Source organism: Nannospalax galili, unplaced genomic scaffold (genome assembly GCF_000622305.1).
Source record: "Nannospalax galili isolate Female #2095 unplaced genomic scaffold, S.galili_v1.0 scaffold1169, whole genome shotgun sequence".
In the NCBI taxonomy this organism is placed as follows: Eukaryota; Metazoa; Chordata; class Mammalia; order Rodentia; family Spalacidae; genus Nannospalax; species Nannospalax galili.
Window position 1 is genome coordinate 468,316 of NW_008360301.1, and position 19,624 is coordinate 487,939.

A 19,624-nucleotide genomic window follows, 5' to 3' on the forward strand; every position below is an offset into this window, starting at 1 on the left:
GTGGGGTGCAGCCTTGCTGGAAGAAGGAAGTCACTGGGGGCAAGCCTTGAGAGTTCCTAACCTCAGTCCACTTCCAGTTTGCTTTTTATGCTTCGCGTTTGTAGAGCAAGATGTGAGCTCTGAGCTTTTGGCTCTTGCTGCTTGCTGCCATGCCTCCTCATCATGATGAACTCTTATCCCTCTGGAACTATAAGCCAAAATAAACTGTTTTATAAGTTGCCTCTGGTCATGGTGTTTTATCACAGCAGCAAAGTAACTATTAGTATTGTTGGTGCCATTTAGATTTTACTTGTCTTAAAGCACATCCGTTGTCCACAAAGGGTACTTCCAGCTGCCTTGATCATTCTGAAATTTATTTAGATCAGGTTGTCAGTGCACTGGTGATAAGTAGTAGTAGGCAGGAGCCAGGTGTTGTAAGTGACAGAAGACTTCCAGGGCCACTAGCCACCTGAAGCCCTTACCTGCAGATGAACACAGGAAGAGCAACTCCAAGTCACACAGCACTCTCCTCTTGTTCAAGCAGCTTACCCTACATGAATTTTTCATATCAACAGTAAAGACTCCAGAATTCTGCCTAGAAAGGATCTGAGGGCTTCAGACAGTAAGAAGGGCTTTTGAGCTAGTGCAAATACCAACATGCTGTTTTGACTTAATGGAAAGATACAAGTAATTGGAGGGTGAATTTTTGAAAACATCAGCTTTTGTGTAAAAGCAAGGGACTCCCCCTGTGACCTCAGTAAAAAGACCCCAGTCACAGACAGGAAATACAGAGCTCACTTTAGTCACAGACAGGAGATACAGAGCTCACTTTAACTCTAACCTGTTTTACCTACAGAATTGATCATCTGGATTGAGTAGCAAGGCTTTTTTGTATGTATTGGATGGGATACTGTCCCCAAGTCAGCACTTAAAGAATGTTGGAGGAAATTTTAGGAATACCAAATTCCAGGGCTGGAGAAACGACTCAGCAGTTAAGAGCATTGACTGTTCTTGCAGAAGACCTGGGTTCGAATCCCAGCACCCACATGGCAGCTAACAGCTTTCCGAAACTCCAGTTGCAGGGGATCCGACAGCCTCTTCTGTCCTCGGAGAGCATTGTACAACACAATCGCACTTACCGACATGCAGGCAATACAGGCATACACATTAAAAAAAAAATAATGAAATACCAAGTTACTCAGTTTAGATGTGAAAAACTAGGGTCTAAGTAACAAAATTTGAAAATGGTCCCAGGGTTAGATGTTAATGATATATAGATATAAATTTCCCAGGCTTGATGGATGTTGTTGTTTATAGAAATACACACCAAGTCCTGGGGTGATGGAACATGTCAACGTAGTTAAATGAGTCATGGAAACAGCATTCCTGTACCCTCCTGTGCATTACAAGCATACAGAGACACTTAGGTAGTTGCTTAGAGACCACCCCAGGCCATAAAGGCAGCTTATGGCCCCAGCATTTACAGTGTACAGTGACTTCAGTGTGTAATTAACTTTTCAGAGACCAGAGAGTACCTCACTGGCATTAGACATAAGACATAGGAAAACAGCAGGTATCCATACTTCAGCCAATTCCTAAGAGTGGTGCGCACCTCCCACCCCCTGCTGTCTGATTTGGGACTTCCTTGACCTTGACCTATTCTCTTCTCCTCAGGTCTCTAGGATGAGAGTAAGCAATGAGCTGCATCTCCCCTCCCCGCCCCAACTGAATTTTGAGTCATTTCTAACCTCTCTAGTTATTATAAATGGGGGGAGGGGGGTGTCAGATGTGGGCTCTTGACTTTCAGCTTCCAGCTCTGTGATTGCAAGAAAACTAATTTCTCGTGTAGGCATCAGAACAGATCTGTTCTGACTGTAGAGGGTCTCACAAGTCTCAGTGGCAATGGACCTGGGAAGTGGATGCACAACCTGGCTGTGGTGGGAGCTGAGGGTGCATGCAGTGACCCTTGGAAATCCGTTCTGAGCCACAGCATTTCCCATGAGTGACCTTGGGAAACAAAACCTGGAGGCTTTGCAGTAGGAATTCCGACATTAAAGAAGGATCTGTCTGCATAGTGGGAGGGGGCTATGTTCAGATCAGACAGGTGCATGGTTAGGTGTGTTACTTCATCTGGTGTGGGGGATTTGAAGTCACGCTTGCTCCTCGACTCTCTGAAGCTTAGCTAATTAGGGGAAATCATGGTGACATAACATAAACAATTCTTGGCACTATCCCTGCCTGTCCCACTGGACCGAAGAGCTGAATCGTGCAGCTTTGCAGCCAATACATCGCGTTGCGCTTGGGAGGGAAACTTAGAACACCTGTGTTCAAGTCCAGGCTGTGACACCTGCACATAAATAACTCTTGGCAATCTGCCGAGTACTCTAACCTTCAGTTGCATTATCTGTATGATGGAATAACTTGTTTCATCAAGGTTTTGAGAAATAAATGGCATTGTTCATGGAGAGAATGACACACATGTATCTTCACCACACACATAGAACACATACACAGAGAGACTAGGTTATTGCACACATTTTGAGGGGACATCTGGGGAGGCCTTTGTCCAGCATCATCCCCTGGTGGAAGGACACAGCAGCATACCTCCAGAGTCTGGAGAGAACCAGTGGAGCCACATGTGTAACAGAGCCACTGTTGTGGTAAATGATCCACCCCCAAGAGAGTGGCATTAGTCCATTCATGACGGAGGCCCCTTGTGACCTAACGGCCCCTATCCTACTTCTCCTCACTGTCACGTTGGAGAGTTAGATTCTAACACATGAATTTCAGGTCATATTCAAGCCATAATACATACTTGTTTTGTTTGGATGATTTTAGGCTTTGGCCTCATGTAAATAATGTTTAGCTGGTGGCTACAGCAGAGACCTGGCATTTCTGAGCCAGCTTCCAAAGTCCCTCAAACCAGCCTTTCCGCCTTTCTCTTTTCTTGGACTTTCCTCAGTTATTCTGTCCACTTTTAGGTACTCACATGTCCCCCGTGGACATGACTTTGGCCTGCTGAACCCAGAACTTCTGAGCTTGTCTGTGACCATTTATTGGCCTGCGCCCCTTTTCTTCACCATGGATGGGGTTCTGTTAACACTCACAGAATAATGCCAGGGAGGGGTGAAGAGACAGGAGGAGACATCCTGTGAGTTGAAAGCCATCATTGCGGCAACCCTTGGCAGAAAGAGCCCTAGGGAATCTTATGAGAGCATGTGGCAGCTGGTACCTGGGCATAGGCTATCATAGTGAGCATTCTTGCTCCTGCTGGGCATTTTGAGGCCTCCACCCTGAAGCTCAGCAGAAAATTCATGCAGCGGAAAACCCAGACCAGGTCCCAAATGATTTCACATGCATTTTCCCAGTGAATGGGCAGCAAGAATTGCTTCTGCTCTAGTGCCCAGTTGCTACTGGGTACCATTCCAGGCACCTGTATCTTCAGTTAATCTTCTCCATACCCATAAAAGGAAGTGACTAGCCACATTTTTCTTGTGAAAACATTGAGCCTGAGAAGTTAGTGATGTGCCCAAGAACACTCAGTAAGTCATGAGGTTGAAAGTCAAAGACAGGGTAGCCTGTAGTCTTAGGAATTAGGACTCCACAGAGGCAGGAGCATGACTGCCCAGTTGGGTCCTGTGTGCTGTTCATATTGGTGACTCATTTGCTCCCTAGCCCCACCTACACAGCTGTTTTGATTTCCTGCTCCTACCAGAGACCCTCAAGTGTTAGCAGACAGCTAAGGCGAATATGGGCTTTGGCCCAAGGTGTTCACTTATTAACAACTGTGTCTAGTTCTTTAATATATAGGGCTGTAAGTCAGAGGCATCTATTCAAATGATTGGAACATGCCTTCTTTCTCATAAGTTGGTTCACATTCTGGCATCAGTCCTGTATTGGTGGCTGTGCATGCTCTCTACAGTTCTTGGCCTGATGTTGGTTTCTATAAACAGATAATCCTCAGAATTGTGATTGCTGAAATGTCTGAGTTTTATGAAACTATTAATGAGTTGTCCCTAGTCTTAAAAAGAGGCATACTTTTAAGAAAGTTGGAATAGGGCTAGAGAGAGATGGCTTAGCAGTTGAGAGCACTGACTATTCTTACAGAAGGCCCAGATTTGATTCCCAGCGCCCACATAGTGGCTAACAGCTGTCTAGTAACTCCAGTTCCAGGGTATCTTGACACCCTCTTCTGGCCTCTGCAGGCATTGCATGACATGGGTGCACTTATGCACACTGGGACAATACACTCATACAAAATAAAAAATAATAATAAATAAAAGAAAGTTGGAATATATGGGAGTGCTTAAAGAAGAAAGTAAGTCCCCTAAGATCTCTTCACCAGAAATAATCAGTTACCAGTCGAATTTTCTCCCAGTGTTTATATACACTAGACTTGGGTTACATAAATGATTTGTGGCTGTTCTCAATACTTACTGTCAAAGTGCAGTTAGTTCAGAGAATATTGGGCTCCTTCTGTAAGGCATGCAACCCTGACGATGGCCAGGGATTGTCAGTTTATATACTTTGTGGCTCTTTCGTGGTTGGGATGCTCAGTGTTTTGAGCAGTGCGTATATAATGTAAAAGGAGATGGAGATTTGTGGCAGTACATTTGTCTTCGAAGTCATTTGCTTTTCTGAATTGACTATTCTTCAAGACTGAGAAAATCCTGCTCATCCTTCAAGTCACTAGATGATGCTTCCTTGAAAAGTCCCTCTGGGGAACCATTTCATTGCAGAACAGGACAAAGCCAGACACGTACTGCAAAGTTTGTATTGTAATGTAAGAAAAAAAAAAACTCAATTCCATCTCAAGTGTTCATATTCTCTAACAGCTTGTTTATCGTCACCTCACCAGAGACAGACGAGCCACACTGAACACCTCAGGTTTATTTCTCCCTCTCAGTAGTATAATCTACCATTGTACGAGCATGAATTAAATATAATGTATTGTGATTTAGGATTCATGACAACTCTGTCTCACCAGATTGTTCACAGTAGAAACAGGCTGTCATGTGTATTGCTGGAGTACTATAGAGACTTCAGTAGGGGTGTGCTGCTAGACATTCACAATAAATTCAGATTTGTTTTTGTATGTCATAAGTTTCTAAGTTTTGAAAACCAAACTAGAGACAGATTTTTTTTCCTTTTTTAATTGAATTTTTGCGAATTTCATACAATATATTTTGACGGTACTGATCCCCTCCCCTACTTGCACTCTCCCTTAGGTCCCCACCCAATTCATGTACCTTATTATATGTGTATATATGTTAAGTCCTGTAGGGTCAAATTCACATCCCCAAGCGTCCTCCTATATGGATCTATCCATTGGAGTCTGGTTACCTACCAAGAGTCACACCCTTAAAAGAGACTGACTCTCCCCTTCTCAGCAGCCATTGGTTTCCAGTAGTCCCTCGGGTAGGGTTGGGGTTTCTTGCCTACTTTCCCATGTCTCTGCTGGGAGTTTGTCGGGCTTGAGCTTGTGGGGGACTTGTGCATGCTGTCACCATTGCTCTGAGTTCATAAGAGTATCTGACCAGCTGTCTAGAAAACTGTTCTTTGTGGTCATCTACCTCTTCTGGCTCTTACAGTCTTTCAGTGATCTCTGGGCCTTTGGAAGCAGAAGCTTGATACAAGGGTCTGATTCAGGGACAACTGGTCTATAATCTTCTATTCCATGCACCTTAGCCAGTTGTGGGTTTCTGTGTTAATCACCATCTGCTGAATAAGGAAACATCTTTGGTGAGAATTAAGAGATGTATTAATCTATGGGTATAACAATGTCATTAGGAGTCACTTTAATACTATATTTAGCAGAATACTAGTATTAGACTCTTCCTCTATGGCTTGTGTTTTGTCTAGCCACATGTTCCTAGGACTGTCAGGTATAGACTCTTATCTTATGAAGGCCTTAAATCCAATTAGAAAGTGATTGATTAGCCCCATAATATTTGTGCCACTACTGTACCAGAGATTGTATCTTGCCAGGACAGTAGTTGTTGAAACACCTAGGATTCACAGCTGGGTATGGCTAATGATTAATTTTTTTTTTCTTCTGGTAGCATGCATAGCACTTTCCAGCACTACGAAAGCTAGCCAGTGGAGACAGGTTATTTTGGAGAAGATTACTAATATGACAAAAGCCAGGAGAAAACATAAGACGTGGAGAGGGGTGTACCCTAGAAAACTTGGAGAAACAGGTATGCGACTGACAGTAGGGTGCATGAAACTCAGATTGCTGTACCCACTGGGCTATAGCAGCCCTCATGTCTTCATGAAGGACTAATGTCAGATCAAGTACTGTGAGTCCCCATGCCTGCCTGTAGATTGCACAACTAAAGTGTCCACCAACCACAAGCAGGTCAAAAATAGAAAGATAATTGTGCTGGAATGAACACATACAGATCTTTCTTTTTGCTGTTATTTAAACAATACAATATAACATCTGCACAACATTATACTGGGTAACACTTTAAAGTACCGGGAGGATGTGTGTAAGTTCCGTTCTGTGTCATACTCTGCCATATCGTACAAGGGACGAGTGCAAACCTTGGGTTTGGGCGACTATGGAGCATCCTGTAACCATGCCCTGAGGATCCCGAGGGCTGGTTGTGTTTCTAGATGACTGGCTTGTTGATTGATTCTTGCTGTCTCACCATGCAGCAGCTTTCTGAAGGATCCCCCCCGCCACCAACTAAAGAGTTACTCAAGTTGTAGAACAGAGGGGCATGAACTAAAAATGTGTGGGAGTGAGAGCAAAAATCATCTCAGCATGCTTTAAACTTCATTTCCCCATATGGCGTGCATTCTTTTTTAGCTTCTCTCCATATGTCTGAAATGTTCCTTTTCTCTACTTCATGTTAGTGTGTTTCCCTGAGCTCCCGAGGGCATTGCTAACTGGCACCATGCAGCTGTGCTGACTGCAGAGCCCTCTCATACCTCTCCCAGCTCTTACTGCTGCTGTGTCTGGAGTCTAGTCAATGGGCTTGGCCAGTGCATGCAACGCTTGGTGCTTTACTCTCCATTGGCTGAGGTCTTCTCCTAGATTACCTTTGCCTAGAGTTCTGCCCCCGCCCCCCAGGGTGCTATTGCTTCTGAATTCACTAATTCTGCAAATGCATTCCATTTGTCCTTGGTTCCCCCAGCTGTGGAAGCCACCTGTAGGGAAGTTCTTACAAGTTTTTGTGGCTGTGGCACCTGTGTTTCTTTGAGGCAAACGTGGGGTGGTGATAGTTCTGGGAAAACTGTTTGCTTTTGTGTATATTGTTTTTTGTTTTTGAGACACAGCTGTTGATTAGATGGCTTGTAAAATTTACAAGTGGGTTCTTGTGAGTAGAACTAGTAGTAAACATGCAGTCCTTGTCATGCTCCCTGTTTCTATTGACAGATCTGTAATGTTTAACCTGGTGTGCCAGATTAGCAATAGCACTGGCACAAGTTAATTAGATCCCTTCCTCCCTTGTGGCTCTTACATCTTATATTTTCCCAAATGTAGACAGTTATGTTTCATGGACTTAATGCTGACTTCTAAAGTGAGCTTTGTGATCCCCATGCCACATTTTGCTATGAAAGTCAAGCAGTTGAGCCAAAGCCAGGAGCAAAGTCTCTTGTGTCCCAGGTAGGCACTGTCCACTGCCGGCCATGGAGGTAGGAGTCCAGGCTCCCACAAGTTCTTTTGGAGCAGGAGCAGAGGAAGCCTCAGGAACTCTGGAGGACCAGGCCTCTGTCACTTTCTTCTTCCTCACCCAGAGTAGCCAAGCTCCTCTTACTTGTGAAATGGATGCCTTTTATCCTCCCAACACTGAGGCCCCTTTTGCATTGGCTGGATATCCTCTTTGGTTATTCCTATGTCGGGGAGGTGACGTCTGCCCATTGGGAGCATTGTAGGGGCAAGAGATAGGTCCATGTATCTCAGCTGGGAAAGCCTCTACTTTTCTCCAGTTGATCCACTTTTCTCTAACTTCAGCATTACCTAATCAAAACTCCCACAAACCCAAGGGCAGCTGCCATTTGGGCTCATCCAGTGTTTCCTCAGCTCTTGTACTCAACCAACACACCTCCCAAGCATACAACTGTCCACATGCAGATGGATGAAGATAAAGGTGAAGACAGGAAGATGAAAAGAGATGCTCTAGAATGCCCCAGCTAGGAACTAGGAGACCAAGGCTGAAAGCTAGGTACCAAGCCTGGTCTTCTGCTACACTGAATTCTCTGTGTCTCTGTCAGCCACTTGCTACCGTGTCTTTCCATGACCCTTCCGTCCCAAACAAACTCATTTTGTGTTTAATCTTTATGGAGCAGATGTGATCTTGAAAGGTTGCATGTTCAACTTTTGCTAGTGGGTTGACACTTGAAGTCATGGTGGAGATTGTCACATGTGATCTGTATCACATTTCCTATACCCTTTTTGAATATTCAAAATGCTCTTGCTCCTGGATCGAGTGTATGTGTTGAGAGGTACTGAATATGTATTTTCATCAGAACTTATAATGAAAAGAAATTAAGTTATTTTTATTGGCATCCATGTTTCTATTTGACTGTCCCACTTATGGGGGAGAAAATCCATCTAAATCTTTTCAAACTTAAATGCTTAAGCATATTATGTACCTGCCTGCTAATAGTGGTATAGGCTTTCACATGACCAGGATTAGAAATTCAGGTCAGAGTCCTGTGCATAGGGAACAGTGTGATGGTGGGAGAGCCCTTTGCCCCAACCCCTCCATCACTGAGCTGGCTTCTTATGTGTTGGGCCACTGGAAGAAGGATGCTTGGGCAGAGTACTGACAAGTAGTAGTAGCTCCTGCCCAGCTCACAAGTCTTCCTTTTCCCTTCCATCCTGTGTTACCCATCTCTGAACTTGGGAATTTTGTATGGCACTCAATAGAGTGCTTCATTATAAAGTACACATTTCTAGAAATAATAAAAGTAAATCTACATTAGTGCCAGGATGGGGAAAGAAGAGAGTGAGGATGGTTCAAGAAATAGTGTGGCCAGCCTTGGCATCTCCTTCCCACCATTGCCGGTACATAGTAAGAGCTTATGCTTTGCCAAAGAGTGGGAAGAAAAAATAGCCATGGGACAGGAGGGTCATGGGACATGTGCTGGGGCAAAGGGATATCAGAACCTGGTGATTGACTCACTGACTTCTAGTAATCAACAGCGTGTTTGAACGGGCTGTTGCTGTGTATGAAATTGCAGTGATGAGATAGGAAAGTGGAACTTATTAATTGAATATACATTTTTTTGATGGGTGGGTGGCTGGAAGGACCTGCAGGGTGCTCCATTACTGCATGTTAGTGCTCTTGACAGATCTAGGAGCTCAGCAAACCTTGGGCTATCCTGCTGTAAAGGAAAAGCCCACAGCATACTTTATGATGTGTATAGCCAGTTGGGGAGTCCTAATGATGACTCCCAATACAAGGTAAAGAATATTTCCCACCTGCAAGACACTGGGGAAGGACTGTCCGGCTGGCAAGGCTTTGCCTTGTCCTATGCAAACTGTGCCAGCCTCTGCAGGAGAGCTCTGCTCCTGCTCTGACTTCTTTGAGGTTACCAAGCAGCCTGTGGGGCCTTCTGCTGATGCACCTGCCCACCCAGCCTTGTTGTGCCCCCTCCTCTTGCTTTCTGTGCTGCACCCAGGCCTCCACTTTTGGAGTATCTCCAAGCCCATCTGCTCATGGCACCAAGTAACCTACAGTTCCTGCCATGGGCAGTTCTGGCCCTCATCTAGCCTCCTTTGCCTCCTGCGGGTTCAAAAGCCATGTGCTCACAGGGCCTTCCCTGAACCCTTTCCCCTATTGTACCACTATGGCATTTTGTTCATAATTTTAGTTGACTTTAATAGTGGGTCCTAATTCTTCAGTCTAACGCTCTCCCAACTGAGCTGTTTCAGTGGCTTAGCGGGTCCTAATGCTAATGAAGGAAACTTCCACAAATTAATAACCTCTAGCCATAATAGTATATACACCATGTTAGTATAAGGAAAATTTTGTTGTTGTTAAATCTGGTTTATGTTACAGGTCTGATTGGCAGCAAAATCTGTTGCTAGTCCCTGGAGCTTGAGTCTATGTAAATGACTCTGCACTAGCCTGTGATGTCCAAGGGGTACAAAATGTTCCTCCTGCTTCACTTCAAGCTGAGCACTAAACAGTGAATAAGCAAGAGAGATCCTTTTTGAGAAGGTGGGGTTAGGAAGGAGGGAGTATAGGCCAAGGTGCCATTTGTGGAGTTCTACCCTGCATTCGTGTCTGAGCCTCGCCCAGTGCTTCATGGGGGATCGGCGGGCAGCTGTGGTCTTGTAGAGTTACCCTGAAAGCTTCTGTACCCTAAGAGCCACATCTTGTCCAAGAATATTGTATATTGGTATGCAGAAGCCTTAGGAGAAGTAACTGTATGCACCCCGCCCACCCCCATGTTATTTTCCTAAGCCCACGCCAGCGGAGTAGTGAGTACAGATCCCTGTTTCCCAGGGTGACTCGGGGCAGCACCTTGTCCTCTGCCTCCCCTGGTGGTAGTGTTATGGCTGAGGTGGCCTGGTTGCCAGGAAAGCATCGGTAACCTTTCAGACCTGTCTCCATACCCTGTAAACCTCTGCAAGTGTTGGTGGCATGTTCAGGTGTTGGTATGACCAAGGTAATTGGCAGTGTTTGCGCCTGAGTCTATTTTGAATTAAACTTGACTTTTCCGAAGCTGTATTGTAATAAAGAGGCTGTCCCATTCTCCGAGCCACTGTTGGGATTTCTTTGAGACTTTCTAAGATATTTGCCATAGTGAATGTGCCTGGGCCACCCGCCGTCAAGTCAGATAGCTTTTTTAGGACAGGCTAGCTTACCTGGTGGGTAAAGCCTAATGACTGTAGCTGCTACTGTCTCAGATTCCTCATGAGAACTCTGGCAATGAAACCCAAGGCACTCCAGGCTCAGGAAACATGGACCATCTCAGTGATTCACAAAACCCAGGAACATGGATGTCAATCCATCTGCTACCCATCCTCACTCCTATACCCAAACTCAGGTGGCCTCAAACCGTTACTACGTTCCTTTCAGCTCCTTTGCCCACAGATACCACTTTCACAAATGGGCGTCAATGTTTTGCCACATTCAAGAAGGTGGGAGGGAAGGAGTGGAGATGGAGGAAGGCTGTTCCATTTTCTTAGGACTTGAGATCGCAGAAAGACAGCTGAAATCTAGCTTAAGAAAAGAAAAATATTAACTGGGTTCACATCATGAGGATGTGTATTGGATTCAGGGGTGGGGACTCCATCTCTTTGGGTCTCATCTGGTTCACCTCTCCTTTATATGGACCTCTACAAGTATCACGTGGTGCTTGCATCTGCTGGCTATGGCCTCCTAGGGATATTTTCTGCATGGTACCTAGAAAGTACAAGACAGCACAGGTAGCTGTGTGTATGAAACCCCACCATGACCCAGCCAGCATAGGGGAGGCACAGCTGGAATGAGGCCTTCTAACCCAGAAGAAAAAAATCCCTTTGAATATGAGAGAGGTTAAAAGTGCCGTCCACATTAATCTTACATGGTCACTGTGACTACAAATCCTTATATTTAGCAAATTTGAATTTTGCCTTTTCACTTACTCTTAGTTTGATGTGGTTTTTATGTTGGATATTTTGAATAACTGCAACCTGATCTTAACCAGCATTACCTCAAATTTAGATGCAAATTAAACCAGTGGACAGTGGTGTGAAAGCAGTCAGAAGCCAAATATTAAATACCCCTTCACATAAAAATTTACTGTGGTCACTTTGTACCTTACTTAATCAAATCTTGTCAAATCCTATGGCATTTAATTATAATGGCTTTTCATAATTTTTAGTTGACTTTGATACTAGGTTCCAACTCTTAAGGAAGGAAATCCCCACAAATTAATAACCTCTAGTCATAACAGTGAAATAGCATTTTAAGTGCAAGGAATATTTTTGGCTAGATCTCACGTATATTACTGATCTGATTAGTAGTAAAATTAAGTGATTTGCCCCAGAGTTCCTAAAACTCAAGTGCACTCCATCTGAGTGAGTTAGCTGGAATATATTTCAGAACTATCAAATTTGTTTGACATTTTCTCTTAAATCTTCAGAACTCCAGCTGGAAGATGACAGTCAGAGCCTGTCTCAGAGGCACTTGTTATAATATCCCTTCATCTTCAGAGGAGTGTGTAAAAGATTTTGACTTTAAAATTACTAACATTAATAATGTATGACATTCAAACTTTTATTAGAACTCACTTTATTGCGTGTTATTTTATTCAGGAAAGTTAAAATGTGCCTATTATCATCAATAAAATTGTAACCCAGGACCAGAGATTAGCAGCCTGGTACCAGAAAATTGTCACAGAAGTGGAAAAGTATAGTTTACCTTTACATCCAACTCAGCTATTTGCTATTTAAAATGGTGCCATCTCTCTGCTCTCAGAACCAAAAAACATCATTCATGCAAGAGTACTTATTTTATTAGTATTAAGTGCAGACGGGGTTATTGCACAATTTGCAGTTGGTCTTTCCTCAGATATCTACAGGGCTTTGTCGAGGAGCTTGGTCACCTTCCATGGCTGCAAACCCCACCCACCTTGGGCAACTCTGCAAGGTCGGCCCTGGTATTTGGATGACTGCTGCCTGGACAGGGACACTGGCCAATCTAGTTGACACCCCTGAAGCTCTGCACCCTATGTCAACTGCTGAGTACATTACTGAACACCCTCCTTCCCAGAGCCCTATGTGGAGCCTTGCAGCTGCTCATGTGCTATGGGGAGAAAACATTGGGGATATAGACACAAGTCTTGCCTTAGGTAGTACACAGTAGGATCCAGAGCCCACTGCCCACAGCAGCTGCTGAAAAGTATTGGCCCAGTTGCTAGGGTCTGAGTGTTTGTGTTCTCCTCAATTAATGTGTTGAACGCCTCCCTCCTTTCCCTCTGGTCCTGGGAGGTGGGGACTTTGGGAGGCCACAGGAGTAGAAGATCAGTGTTCTGTTAAAAGAGGCCCTAGGGAGACCTGTTTCCCCTCCCGTGAGGTGAGGGTCATAGCCAAGAGGCACCACTATAACCCAGGTGATAGAACCTCACCAGACACCCAGTCTGTCAGCACTGTGATCTTACTCTTCCAGTCTCCTGAACTTCAGGAGGTTAGCTTGAGTTGTCTGGCACTGCTGTAGCAGATTATAATACAAATGTGCCTCTAGGATTTCTTCATTGTAAATGCCACAGCTTTATTTATTTTGGTGCTGGAGACTGGAACCCAGGGCCCTGGACATGCTCTGCAAACGTTCTGCCACTCCCAGCCGCACACCATAATTTTGTGATTTAAGGAGATTTGGGATTTTTCTCTGAGCCCAAATCTTCAGTGTTGGCATGAAAATCTTGTTCCTGGGTCCTAGAAAACAGCATGACAACAGAACTTTCACTGTGGTTTTTTTTTCCATTGGGATTTTCCATCCTTTCTTTGTTCTTTTTCTGATGCAAATGTGTTGCAGCTTATACATTATTGAGCAAGCTAGAGATAAACCATAACATTGCACAAAAGTTTTACTTCTGACCCAACACACAGCTTGCTAGGAATGGATTTTGTAGTGGTTACATTCTAGCTAGCCTCATACATAATATGATTTATGCAGAGTAAGTTGCAGCAGCACCCCAAGGGAAATGCTCACACACCAGGGCAGTTGTGTGCAACATGGGTTTAGAAAAGTCAGGTCAGAAGAGTGTGATGGAGTTGTTACAGACTGCCTGAGTCGGGAGTTACAGTTTACATCAGTGATGGGCCTTACCCAGGTATTGTGGTAGAATCCCACAGTAGTCCAAGCAGAGCTGATGGGAGACCAGCTGTTCATCTCTGAAGAAAAGACAAGCAGCAAGACCAGTCTTAACTGCTGCAGTGGTGCTTCCCCCTGCAATGTACTTTTCTTCTCTAGAAAGTTCTGAAATTCTACATTTTAGCTGGATTAAAGCATGTTTAGGTTAGGGCTCCTCAAATGTTTTGCATATAGAAGGGAATACGTTTCACATTACCAGCCAGTGTTGCTTCCCCTGTGGCTGAAGAAACCATGTGTATGCTAACCATAAGCACTCTGGGGATTTTCCCTTAGTCCTTTAAACCCTCCACATACCTGCTGGCTGCTTGCAACCCTTTCAGTTGATTTGATGACCCACTTAAGGGGTTTTCCATCACAGTATTAAAAATGCTTCCTTAGACTGAGTATGCTGGCTAATTTTTTTTTTTTTTTCTAATTCACCCATCACAATGTGTTGTAGAAAATTAGTCCAATGTCTTGAGAGAAACTGAATTGCGAGTTGGGAAGTAAGAAGGTGAGAAGGACCAGCATGCAGCCAGGAAGTGAGAGGGAGTGCATTCAGTGGAGCAGAGAGGAGGAGGAGGGAGCCAGGGCCGGGGTACAGCCATGGGGGGTGAGGAGAGGTCACAGAACACGGGTACAGCTCTACCCAGGAGGGAGAGGGGAAATGCTTGTGGGGGGGGTGGGGGGGGGTCTGCTGACTGAGATCCGACCTATCATAGAATTGCCACAGGGAATTCATTTAGCCCCACTTCTTGCCTGCCCAGTGCAAAAATGTAGACACTTTCTTGGTGCCTTTATACCTTATTTTTCCATCGCGGGCTCCAGGAATTCTCCAAAGCTAGACCATTGTTTCTGAATGATTTAATGTTTTCTGTTACTGTTATTTGTGTCACAGACCCACTGTCTTTTTTTTAATGGGTAAAAAGACAGACCTGTTTCAGTTAAGTATCAACTTTTAGTAAGTTTACAACCTCACCACGCCCCTGCAAAGTTGATTTTCCAACTGGTTTCTGACATTTGTAACCACTCTGTAACCCCCTGACAAAACATCCACACCCTGATCCAGTAGGAGTGGGTGTGGCACCCCACATGTACCCAGTGCCAACTGAGCCCTTGCTATGTCTCCACAGGCCTCGGAAAGACGCGCAGGAAGCCGAGTGCCAGGGACGCGTCCCCAACGCCCAGCACCGATGCCGAGTATCCAGCCAACGGCAGCGGCGCTGACCGCATCTACGACCTCAACATCCCAGCCTTCGTTAAGTTCGCCTACGTGGCCGAGCGAGAGGATGAGCTGTCCCTGGTGAAGGGCTCCCGTGTCACTGTCATGGAGAAGTGCAGTGATGGCTGGTGGCGCGGCAGCTTCAATGGGCAGATTGGCTGGTTCCCCTCCAACTACGTGCTGGAGGAGGCGGACGAGGCAGCGGCAGAGGCCCCCAGCTTCCTGAGCCTGCGCCGGGGTGCAGCGCTGAGCAATGGGCAGGGCGCCCGTGTGCTGCACGTGGTGCAGACGCTGTACCCCTTCAGTTCAGTCACGGAAGAGGAGCTCAACTTCGAGAAGGGGGAGACCATGGAGGTGATCGAGAAGCCTGAGAATGACCCTGAGTGGTGGAAATGCAAAAATGCCCGGGGCCAGGTGGGCCTGGTCCCCAAGAACTACGTGGTGGTCCTCAGTGATGGGCCAGTGCTGCACCCCTCGCACACCCCGCAAATCAGCTACACCGGGCCCTCGGCCAGCGGGCGCTTTGCAGGCCGGGAGTGGTACTATGGCAACGTGACGCGGCACCAGGCTGAGTGCGCTCTCAACGAGCGGGGCGTGGAGGGCGACTTTCTCATTAGGGACAGCGAGTCCTCGGTAAGTGCCCGCCTGCCCACTCTACAAGCCATGAAGCCAGGAGGAAAACGAATACAATAGTTCCCTCACCAGTCAGTCAAAAAATACTTAATGATCTCACAGTAAACAGTCCTAAGGCTTAAATGACCTTTTATTACAGTTCTTTTTCTGATTTCCCACAGTTAAATCCCTTACCATGTCCACCTTGTGAATTAAACTTCATCATAGGTATGTACTCTCCTTAAAAAAGATATTCCAGGACTCTGTTCTACAGTGGTTTCAGGCATCCACTGGGAGTCCTGGAACCCTGCCAGTGAAGGAGGACACACCTTATGTAGGTGTCATTTCCCCCTTCACATTGGGTGACTTGAAATAGTAAAAGGGCCCTTGGGGGCTTGTTTTAGGCTGATGAATACTGTCTCAGTACATTTGCTCTCAGCTTACCTAAATCTGGGTTGGGGGAGTGTGGGGCCCCCGTGGCCACTCTTTCTTGGTCTGGGCAAGGGAAGAAAAGTGCTTTCAGCTCCTGTAGGTGGTTCAGCTCTGTGCTCAGGCTCCACCTTTCCACTCCTGAAATGCAGACTCCCTTTTCCCTCCTGCTTCCTGCTGGTTTAAAAGACCCTGTGATTATTGTGCCTGGCTCTGTCTGCACCTGAGGTGTAGAGAGGCTCTCAGCTAGCGGTGCCTGGCTTCTAACAGCCTTTTGTTGGTTTTTCTTTGTAAACTAGTAATCCCAAGGCCATCTCTGTTGCAGGCATTGCCACAGAAAAGCTCATCTCAGTGAAACTCTTAAAAGTCCTTAAGAGCTGAACCAAACAGGAACTTGGGGTGTTCCAGGGACATGAGTAAATGGGGAATGAGGCCACCAGTCTGGTGCAGCCAATCCTCTTCCATCAGGTGGCCAACTGGGGGTTGTGGCTCTGTTGGGACCATCAGAAAGAACCAGCCAGTTTCACCACAGGCAGGCTTTCTGTGTGTACCTTGTGGGAATAACCAGATTTGTAGATGTCTTTCCAATTACATTTCTAAACCTGTAAGCAATTTGAAGAGTGTATATTGGTGTGCTATTGCTTCTTCTAGGCTTTGGTTTCATGTTTAAAGTGCACGCTATGAGAGTAGAATGTGTGTGCTCTGCTCTGATAGCACCGTGAACAGTGCGCACTCCCACCTCCCAGGACAGATCTGAGAGGAGGTCACAGCCCCTCTTGGAGAGGGCCACTGAAGTCTGTTCTTCAATGCAGATGGGGCATCATGCCAGTGGAAACTGGACCTTTTATTGCGTCAGCAGCTTTGCAGGGTCAAACAAAGCCTTAGATGTGCTCAGGAAGGACTCAGCGCTGACTGCATGTGAAATCTGAACACAGAGATGTGCTGATCAAGCCTCCAGCATTGATCACTGCTGGCAGGATTACCCCGGCACTGTTCTCACACCTCTGGACCTCTGTGCTCGGCTGCCCTTAGATCGTATTCTAGACCTGCGGGGAATTAAGGACAGCAGTGCTTCTAACCCTGCAGAGCAGAACCTTAGAGAAAGCTCTGGAAAACCAATTATGGTGCCAAGTGCTCAGTCCAGAGTGCTTGTCAGAGTCAAAGTTAAAGTGACTTCTTGGGAAGGGAGAGGGATAAGGAACCAGGTAGCGGGGACTGGAGGAAAGTCCTTAGAAAGATGACTGGTGAGTAAAGTGTCCCCCCAGGATTTACCAAGGACAGACCTGTTGCTTTCTGTGTCTGAATAAGCAAACATTTTCTAATCATGGAGCATGAATTGTTTACATTTTTATTTTAACCCTTTTCATGGACACCATTTTATTCTGCCTTAAGCTGAGGTAAGTCATGTGAGTGTATGCCCAGGCTGTGCTTTCAGGGCTGTGGGGGGGCAAAGATGGCTTCGTTGGACTGCTCAGCATCTCTGCACACACAGAGTTCCTGCTCAGTCTGCAACAGGCCGTGATGCTGGGCAGCTGTCCTCGGGATCTTGCTGTAGTGTAGAGAGTTTGGGCTGCTAGCTGCATGCCAATCCAAGACTGCTCCAAGTTGTGTTGCTGATTTTCTGCTGAGAAAATCGGTGAGATGTGTTGCTCTTGGCTGTTTGCATCTTCATTCCGTGACTGTTGTCTGTCCTGACACACAGTGACTCGCTTACTCTATCCCACCTCTGCTGCCTCCTTTCTCATTTTTCCTCTTCCTTTTGGGACTTTTCAGGTCAGAGCATTATTTTCACAGCCAAGCCCAGGCTACACAGAGTCCATAGTTCACAATCTGATATCGTACATCACACTGTTGGGTGATAGAAAGGGGTCCCAGGGGCTCTGCCCTCCTGCAGTACTCAGGCAAATGTCTCACTACATTTCCTTTTTCTTCCCTGTAGTCTTTGGGCCTGGAACCTCCCTCCTGGAGGTTGTCATGGGAAGCTTGGCTTCTGAATGATCATGGTAGTTTAGGGGTGCATGTCTTCCACATGTGTGTCACTTAAAATGTATCCCAAGTGATTGCAAAGTGAATGAGCTAGACTCTTGGTGGATGGTGTTTTGCAATGAAAAATACCTACTGTTTCCTTCCTTTGAAGAATTAAAATCTACTCATGTCTACTTACAAGGAAGTTGTGCTTTTTGAGGGAGAGGTACACACTGCAAGGAAAACAAAGGTGGTCTCCCCTACATATCCTGGGTTGAGGAAGAACTAGGTGTTTCAGAACTCTGTTGGGTGAATACTGAATTTGAAAAATAAATGATCAAGCAAACCTGAACCTCGGTACCCCATCTGTTCTCTCTTCCAAACTCTTTTCCACTCTTTTTCTCTTTTCTCATCTCTAATGATCAGTTCTCCATAGCAGCTAATGGAGACACAATATTGTCTCTCGTCACCTGCGCCTGTGAACTAAACCTACCTAATGCAGGAGATTCATAGGAATCCTGCCTGTTCTGTACAGGCATCATAAATCTTTATGGATTTGGCTGCATTGAGTCTATGGAGATGCTTAGGAGACTCTGCCTAGGATTAAGTTGATTTCTGACAAACAATACAAGCTCTCAGTGTTTATTTTCTCTGTTCCTATGTCCCTCATCCTTGTAAAAGTATTTGTGAGCTGTTGCGTGCAAAGCAAGGAGACATCTGAATAGGAGAGGCTGCCAGGTGGGGGCACAGGACGTCATGAGCCAGAGTCATGTAGGGGTACTTCCCTCTATAAGACTTTAGATTCCCCAAGAGCTCAAAATCCCATGCATTATGTCTCACGATAATAATTAGCTACTAATGTTTGTGATGCAATACACTCATTTCAGGTAGAGAAAAAGACAGCAACAAAGATTTAATATATTGTTGGCTTCAGGAAAGTCTGGGTGTTTCATGTCCCCCATTTTTTCTTTACCCTATTAATATTACCTGGTCAGGAAATAAAAGAAATATGAGTTCTTTAATGCATTTTTAAAATTCTTATATTTCATATAGCAACATTTCTGACCATAGGTTCATTGATCCACATCTCCTTGAGGGCTGTGAATGGGGTTCTGCTGCCTCCTCCAACATTCCAGATTTGGGAAAACTAGGGCCCATGAATTTTCAGTTTGAACATAATCTTGACCCTGAAGTAAAATTAAACTTGAGGGCAACGTTTTTAGTTCCCACCTTCACACATTTCTACTATTCCAAGGAATATAATATCATATAGAAATGGCGTTTCAGTAGCTGCTGTAAAATATGTAAAGCCATCCAGAATGCACAATAAAGGTTAGAGACACAGCCTAGTGTTAGAACATTTGCGCAGCATGTACACAAAAGACCCTGCTTCCATCTCTAGCATGTCAAAACGAAGCAAGACATGGTAAGTGTCCCTAGACCAGAGACCAATAGCATCAATGACAGCAAGGGTTATATGCCCTGCAGGTATATATGAAAAAGAAGTGAAGTGTAATGTAGATTTGGATCCCATCTCAAAGATGGCACATATTCCAAAATCCAGAGTTTCTGGTCTCGAAGTGTTTTTAAGCAAAGGATACTCAACTATAGTACT

General features: G+C 45.3%; 1 protein-coding gene across 2 annotated transcripts in view; it reads left to right on the top strand.

Moving 5' to 3' along the window:
- The window catches only part of Nck2 (NCK adaptor protein 2), a 148,789-nt gene that overhangs the window by 119,099 nt on the left and 10,066 nt on the right, over positions 1-19,624 (top strand). For both annotated transcript variants that reach the window (XM_008824238.3, XM_029559215.1), the window contains exon 4: positions 14,915-15,636. In XM_008824238.3, the coding sequence (XP_008822460.1) occupies positions 14,915-15,636 (722 nt within the window). The remainder of the gene's footprint in view (positions 1-14,914; positions 15,637-19,624) is intronic.